The sequence below is a fragment of the Oryzias melastigma genome, unplaced genomic scaffold, assembly GCF_002922805.2.
Source record: "Oryzias melastigma strain HK-1 unplaced genomic scaffold, ASM292280v2 sc00280, whole genome shotgun sequence".
NCBI classification, from domain to species: Eukaryota; Metazoa; Chordata; class Actinopteri; order Beloniformes; family Adrianichthyidae; genus Oryzias; species Oryzias melastigma.
Genome location: NW_023416903.1, coordinates 214,159 through 221,908, shown reverse-complemented (window position 1 = coordinate 221,908; position 7,750 = coordinate 214,159). Strand labels below are relative to the sequence as shown.

The window sequence follows — 7,750 nt, the reverse complement described above, 5'->3', positions numbered from 1 at the left end:
CTTCATCAGACCTTTATCAGACCTTCATCAGACCTCCATCAGACCTCCATCAGACCTCCATCAGACCTTTATCAGACCTCCATATTGAGTATTTTTCTTCACCCACAGGCAGGTGACTCAACCTCTCCATCAGTGATCCTTATGATTGAGCCGACTTTAGCTGCACAGACTGGACCAGGATAGACCCCTCCCCCCTCCCCACACCACCCCGTGGAACCTCCTCTTCCTCACGCCAGCAGGTGTCATCCGAAGAGAACAACAGTCCGGTTAGGATGTGAGGATGTGGATGGACTCCACAGGACCCCTGCCCCACCCCACTTCCAAAGATCACTACCTCAGACTCGCCGTCCCTGACCGCCGTCAGGCCACGCCGCTGAAACTAACCTACCTCAAAACCAAAGGCTCCTCAGAGGCCAGCTTCCACTTCTGATCCAGAGCTGCTGTCTTAGAAACTATCTCCACCAATGATTGATTATTTTTTCCTTCCTTGTCTTCCTCAGAATGTTTACTTCTACATTTCTGCTTCAGGAACTCAAAGCCAAAAATGTTTAAGAAGTGACTGCAGCATTCACTCTAGTCTGCATTTCAGAATCCAAAAACCAGAAATGATGTTCAGCATCCAGAAACCTCTACTGCAGAGGATTCCTGATGCAGCCTGAGATTTCATCTTCTATATTTATTTTAAAATATGTGATATGATGACAGACCAACATAGAAAAGCCAAACAAGCATTCCTGAAGAGAAGCAAAGCCTTGTTACAGTGTCTCTTACTCTTCCACATATCCATATTTAACATGTTTGCCAGATGTAGGGAAACTGGTAAAGATAGAATTGCACATTTTTTTATCTTTGATCTCTGACGTTTTCTAAAAGTCTCAGGAAAACAGGTTACATGGTTTCCGGTCTTCCTTCAGGGAGACGTTTGTCTCAGAGACCTGGTTGATCTAATGAGTTCAACTCCAGTCAACTCTTGATGATGGTTTTGCTCATTCTGGCAGAAACCTGACGGAAATCAGAGCAAAGAAGAGGCTGTCAGCTTCTGATTGGTTAACGTAGACCCTGGAGGGCTCTTGAGGATTAGAAGCTCGTCTTCTATGAGACTGGATCACTAAGCTTGATCTCGTCTTCATCATCCTGAGGAACCCAGATCCAGGTTCTACAAAGTTCTTATGTGTGAATATTTCTTGTCCTGAAGACACTGAAGGACGTCGATGAGCTTGGACTTCCAGCCGTGCATCTCTGACGGCCAAACACAGCTGGTAGTCATGGAAACGCTTCAGAAGCAGCTGAGAGATAAACAGGAAGCCTTTCCTGTTGAATGCTTTATTTTGGCGGGGCACACGCCGTCCGCTTCAGCCATGCCTGAACTAACCTCAGACGTCTGAATGAGAAACAGAGTCTTAACCAAACTGTTGACGTCCACTCAAAGATCCAAACATTCATTGCCTTTCCTGTTTGTTTTCACTCTCTTTCCAGTTGAGAGTTGAAGAACAAACAAAACCAAAACGAGTTCTTGCTGCTCTCAGCTTTACAGAGCATGTTTGGACATTTGTACGAATGACAACTGGTCAGGACGCCTTCTACGACCAAATACCTCCTGGAAGTTGACTTTAGATGTTTCTACAGATATTGGTTGTAACTGTTTGTATTTGAATGACTTGAGAGCCTCTTTCTCGGACCTGCTGGCCTCGCTGGCCCCGAGGACACCGCTGTGAACTGTGCCTTTAATTCTGCTTCTGCTGGGAACTTCCGACTGCACTTGAAAATATGGATTCAGTCTCACTTATCTTAAACCTGGAATTCTAGGATCTCAGAGCTTGTTAGCTAGATGAGCTGTAAAATCTGGGAGACCGGTTCCACATGTAACCCTTTAAAGAAGCAGCTGGACCAGTTCTCCAGCTGGGGGGTTCTGTCAGTGGTAAGGCTGTTGGACTCGCAGGTGGATCTTTGAGGTATTAACCAGACCCTTCTGCAGGACCCAGTCCTCCCTGAGAGCTGTCTTCAGCAGGGAGACTCTCTGCAAGACAGGGTTGGAACCAAGACCCAGTTCTGCAACCCAGATCCAGCTGCAGTGGGAAAAACTCGTTTTCAGTCAGAAACCAACTGTGGAAGTTCTGCCCCCTAAAAAGACAGAGTTTGGTCTGTGATGTTCTTCAGAACGTAGAGAATCCAGAAAATCATGTCGAGTTTATCAGTAATTAATGTGTTCAATAATTAAAATCCACAGCTGTGAAGTCCTGTTTCTCTGAGGTCCAGAGACCAGACCAGCTGGAACTCTTCAGCACCCCCCCCCCCCGGTTGCCATGGTGATGTTTGTCCTGCTGGAAGATCCAGACATGTTTCCTCTTCCATCTTCTCTTTGATGGGAGGAGGTTGTCATCAATGATGTAATCAAAAATGAAACCATGGTTTCCTGGACCTTCCTCTCGTTCGCTCTTTGACAGTTGAAGTGTTTCTCTGATGAACATCACAGACCAAACTCAGAGAACTGCTGGAGGCTGACTGAATACTTTATTCTGTAATGCGCAGCTGCTGTAGGTGACCTGCAGGTGGAGCAGAAATTTTCGCTTGGGTTGTTCAAAGGGCCAGATCCTGTTTCAGGTCCTGGTTCAGGTCCTGTTCCAGGTCCAGGTCCAGATCCTGTTCCGGGTCCTGGTTCAGGTCCAGGCCCAGGTCCTGTTCCAGGTCCAGGTCCAGGTCCTGGTTCAGGTCCTGTTCCAGGTCCTGGTTCAGGTCCTGCCCTTCTGCTCTGTGAAGGTCTCGATGGAGTCTTTACATATTGAGGATGTTTTTTTTTATTGTTATTTGTTTGGAATGTTTCTCTGAAGTCTTGATGCTCCATCATCAGGACAATGTACCAAAATGTTTGTACATTGATGATGATCTGTTAGTGTTGCAGACTTGTTCTGCTGTAGTTGAATGAAAATGTTTGTAGAAGTTTCTAACTGAGGAATGGCTGCATGCTAAGCCTGAAGATCTTCCGCTGTGCCGTCAAACCCAGTTCTATAGAAGAAGCGTGAACTTGTTGCAGACGTTAGTGATCTGCAGAAGTTCTGCAGATCCTGTAGAGATAATAGTGACTAAAGGCTAGAACCAATGAGAACAGCAATGCTTTAATGATACATACAGTATGTTTTCTATTCCACGTGTGTCAGAGAAAAAAGCTTTAAGCGTTTGTTAAACCCGAAATGATGAAGACGATGGAACCGGTCCGTGTTCTGGCTCTGACCCGCCTCATGTGTGTCGCTTCTTTCTGCTCTTTAGTCTCCAAACCAAATAAAGTCAAGTAGAAAACTGTTTTGACTGATCTTTAAATGAGCTCCAACAGCTGGAGGGTGGGGGTGAGGGAGGGGGCTGTGTTCCCTCAAGTAAAGTCGAACTCAGAACAGCTTCTTCCCCAAATCTCTGCTGGAGATTAAAAGAACTTGTGCTGTCTGACAACGAAGGAAATGACAATCGTGAAGCAGTCAGTGACATGGCGGGGACACGGCGATGCCACGGGGGGACACGGCACCCTCCGGGGTTCAGTCTTTACTGGCCTGGTTGTAGTGGGACTGCAGCTCATGCTCCCCACTGTGAGGACCTTGTCTGGTGGACAGTCTGTTCAGAGACAGGGGGGAGGAGCTATCCTTCGACCAGCGGCAACAAGCTGCCAGGTCAGCCCGGAAGGAGGGCGTGTAAAATCCATAAATGATGGGGTCGCAGCACGTGTTCAGGTTCCCAAACACAAACAGGACGTGGTGGATGTACTCGGGTGTGACGCGGAGCATGTCAGGCTGGAACCAGTACCAGATCCCAAGCAGGTAGTATGGCGTCCAGCACACCACAAAGGACAGGACGATGACCACAGACATCTTCAGTGTCTTCATCCGAGCCTTCGGGATGATGTCAGTGCCGCTGCGGCGAAGCTGGGATTCACCTGCTGAAAGAGGGAGAGGCGGTAAGGCAGCAGTCTGCCGGACTGTACAGGTTCATAAGCAGTCCTCAGGTATCTCAGGGATGAACACTGGGGATACAGGTGCGCTTCAGGTCTTTCAGAGTCTGACAGGTGTAGTCTATCTCAGTTTTTTAGACTCTAGGGTTCCACTCTCCACTGTCTCTTTTAAGGTGTCTTTTTGTTTTGTAGGTGTGTCACCATTATGTTACAGGTGTTTACAGGTGTGTCACAGTTATGTTACAGGTGTTTACAGGTGTGTCACGGTCATGTTACAGGTGTGTCACAGTTATGTTACAGGTGTTTTACAGGTGTGTCACAGTCATCTTACAGGTGTGCCAGTTATCTTACAGGTGTGTCACAGTCATGTCTCAGGAGTGTCACAGTCATGTCTCAGGTGTGTCACAGTCATCTTACAGGTGTGTCAGTCATCTTACAGGTGTGTCACAGTCATGTTACAGGTGTGTCACAGTCATGTCTCAGGAGTGTCACAGTCATTTACAGGTGTGTCACAGTCATGTCTCAGAAGTGTCACAGTCATGTCTCAGGTGTGTCAATCATCTTACAGGTGTCTCACAGTCATCTTACAGGTGTGTCACAGTCATCTTACAGGTGTGTCACAGTCATGTTACAGGTGTGTCACAGTCATCTTACAGGTGTGTCACAGTCATCTTACAGGTGTGTCACAGACGTGTTACAGGTGTGTCACAGTCATCTTACAGGTGTGTCACAGTCATGTTACAGGTGTGTCACAGTCATGTCTCAGTAGTGTCACAGTCATCTTACAGGTGTTTTACAGGTGTGTCACAGTCATGTTACAGGTGTGTCACAGTCATGTCTCAGGAGTGTCACAGTCATCTTACAGGTGTTTTACAGGTGTGTCACAGTCATGTTACAGGTGTGTCACAGTCATGTCTCAGGAGTGTCACAGTCATCTTACAGGTGTTTTACAGGTGTGTCACAGTCATGTTACAGGTGTGTCACAGTCATGTCTCAGGAGTGTCACAGTCATCTTACAGGTGTTTTACAGGTGTGTCACAGTCATGTTACAGGTGTGTCACAGTCATGTCTCAGGAGTGTCACAGTCATCTTACAGGTGTTTTACAGGTGTGTCACAGTCATGTTACAGGTGTGTCACAGTCATGTCTCAGGTGTGTCACAGTCATCTTACAGGTGTGTCAGTCATCTTACAGGTGTGTCACAGTCATGTTACAGGTGTCTCACAGTCATCTTACAGGTGTGTCACAGTCATCTTACAGGTGTGTCACAGTCATGTCTCAGGTGTGTCACAGTCATGTCTCAGGTGTGTCACAGTCATGTCTCAGGAGTGTCACAGACATCTTACAGGTGTGTCAGTCATCTTACAGGTGTGTCACAGTCATGTTACAGGTGTCTCACAGTCATCTTACAGGTGTGTCAGTCATCTTACATGTGTCTCACAGTCATGTTACAGGTGTCTCACAGTCATCTTAGAGGTGTATCAGTCATCTTACAGGTGTGTCACAGTCATCTTACAGGCGTCTCACAGTCATCTTACAGGTGTATCAGTCATCTTACAGGTGTGTCACATTCATGTTACAGGTGTCTCACAGTCATCTTACAGGTGTATCAGTCATCTTACAGGTGTGTCACAGTCATGTTACAGATGTCTCACAGTCATCTTACAGCTGTGTCACAGTCATGTCTCAGGTGTTTTACAGGTGTGTCACAGTCATGTTACAGGTGTGTCACAGTTATCTTACAGGTGTGTCACAGTCATGTCTCGGGTGCGTCACTGTCATGTTACAGGTGTTTTACGGTTATGTTTAAGGTGCGCCACAGTCACGTTACAAAGGTGTGTTCTTGTTTGGGTCAAGCCTTTCATCTTGTTGCAGGTGTGTCACAGTAGTGATGCTGGTCTTTTCCAGGTGTGGTTACCTTTGTCCCTCAGGTGCTGCTGGTGGATGTGCAGCAGGATGCGACTGTAGCAGCAGCTCATCACCAGCAGGGGGACAACGTACAGAGTGACGAAGTGGAACATGTTGTAAACCGTTTCCTGCCAGCGGTGACTGAAGCTGCCGTGAGACACACACTGAGTGAAGTTTGCCTGGTCAACCCTAATGGTCCTGAAGATGAATAACTGGGGGGGGGGGCAGAGAAACAACAGCTGTAACTTCAGTATCAGAATGACAGCATATAAAGCAGCCTGAAGGAGACTGTAGGCCTGGTTTGGTGCAGGTGTTGGACCTGCAGATTTCCCAGCATTCCAGATAGAAATGGAGTGAGCAGGGGGGGGTGGGGTGGTTGAGGGGTATGCATTTAATCCTTCATCAGGGTGCAGAACATTCCTGCAAGGATTTGAGAATTAACCACAAAACACTGAAAACTCTCCTGGACCTCAGAACCTCCAGCAGAAGCTGATCGGCTGATCCGTAGGGAGAGAGGAGGTCAGAACCTTTCCAAGTTTAAAGTTATAAAAGCAAATTAATCTTAAAACAAACTCTAAGTTTCACAGGCAGCCAGGATCAAGTGATGTGGTCCCTCTGACTAGAACCCAACCAGAACCCGTTCTGGACCAGCTGGAGACGTGAAAGGGATTCTGACTCTGAGATAAGACAATTACAGTTTCCAGCTGAGATATAATGAAGGATTCATTCTCATGTGGTGCTTCAGTGAAACCGGTTTCCTATCACTGAAAGCAAAAGCCTCTGGCTCGTCCAGAACAAGTCAGTGAACTTTAAACGGTGATTCTTCGCCGTGACGTACCTGAGGGGTGGCCAGCAGCAGGCTGAGGGTCCAGGCCAGTAGCAGCATGCAGCGGTTCCTTCGGTGAGCGCTCAGAGCGTCCAGAGGGTGCAGGATGGCGTGCTGGCGGTCCAGGCTGATGACCACCAGGATGAAGGCGGAGGCGTGCATGGCAAACAGCTTCAGGAAGCAGAGCAGTCTGCACAGAGCGTCGCCGCCGTACCACTGCACCGTCACATTCCACACGGCGTCCAGAGGCATCACCACAAACGTCATCATCAGGTCAGCCGACGCCAGGCTCAGCATCAGAGGCCGCAGGTGCGACGCCAACCGTCGGCCACGACCACACCACACACTGGTCAGTAAAGCAGTATTACTGCAGGCAGCAAACAGGAAGAGGATGAAGATGGCGCCGACCCGGAACTGAGCGGCTTGGGAGAAACTGGGGGGCTCCCAGTCTGGTGTGGACGGGTACAGGAAGCTGTTGAGGTGAGCTGGAGGTATGGAGCTGAGGGGCGGAGCCAGTGATGACCTGTTACCTGTCATCCTGGAGAAAGAGAAGACGAGGGTGGAGCCATAGGTGAAGGTCATCCTGAAAAGCTGCTTTAAACCAGCATCTTCAGTGTTGTTGTCATGGCTACCAGCACAGGTAGACTCTGAACCATATGTGAAGACTAGTTACTTCCTGATGATTGCTTGATCATTGATTCATCTGACTCCTCACCACCGGACAGATCACTTTAATGCCAGATCTGCATTTTATCACCTGATTGGCAGCTCAGGTGTTTGTGAGGCAGAATGACCTGCTGCTCACCTGTCCTACAGCGGCCTTATCAATGCAGAATGACCTGCTGCTCACCTGTCCTACAGCGGCATTATCAATGCAGAATGACCTGCTGCTCACCTGTCCTACGGTGGCCTTATCAGTGCAGCCGGAGTCCATCAACTCTTATTGTGAAAGGGACTTCCTTTCTGTATGCACTCATCACAATGGAGGATCCTGAGAACACAGAGCAGACGTTTCCATGACAACAGACATCCAGGACAAGCAGGTAAGGAAGACCCAGACCAGAACCACAACTAAGACCAGGA

At 48.2% G+C, this 7,750-nt stretch overlaps 2 protein-coding genes across 10 annotated transcripts in view; one reads left to right on the top strand and one right to left on the bottom strand.

Annotated features, from left to right (window-relative positions):
* Window positions 1-430, top strand: part of LOC112139360 (immunoglobulin superfamily DCC subclass member 3) — a 15,284-nt gene extending 14,854 nt beyond the window's left edge. Inside the window, exon 9 of the mRNA XM_036210890.1 lies at window positions 300-430. Within this exon, the coding sequence (XP_036066783.1) occupies window positions 300-430 (131 nt within the window). The remainder of the gene's footprint in view (window positions 1-299) is intronic.
* A 2,662-nt stretch (window positions 431-3,092) lies between these two features.
* LOC112139361 (gonadotropin-releasing hormone II receptor) overlaps window positions 3,093-7,750 on the bottom strand; it is a 7,514-nt gene continuing 2,856 nt past the window's right edge. For 5 of the 9 annotated variants that reach the window (XM_024262128.1, XM_024262127.1, XM_024262123.1 and 2 more), the window contains 3 exons: window positions 6,680-7,205; window positions 5,852-6,053; window positions 3,093-3,922 (listed from right to left, as the gene is read on the bottom strand). In XM_024262128.1, the coding sequence (XP_024117896.1) occupies window positions 3,525-3,922; window positions 5,852-6,053; window positions 6,680-7,204 (1,125 nt within the window). In that variant the 5' untranslated portion in view covers window position 7,205 and the 3' untranslated portion in view covers window positions 3,093-3,524. Of the gene's footprint in view, window positions 3,923-5,851; window positions 6,054-6,679; window positions 7,206-7,562; window positions 7,659-7,750 lie in introns of all 9 variants that reach the window. The other 4 variants (XM_024262126.1, XM_024262125.1, XM_024262129.1 and 1 more) reach the window with 1 other exon arrangement.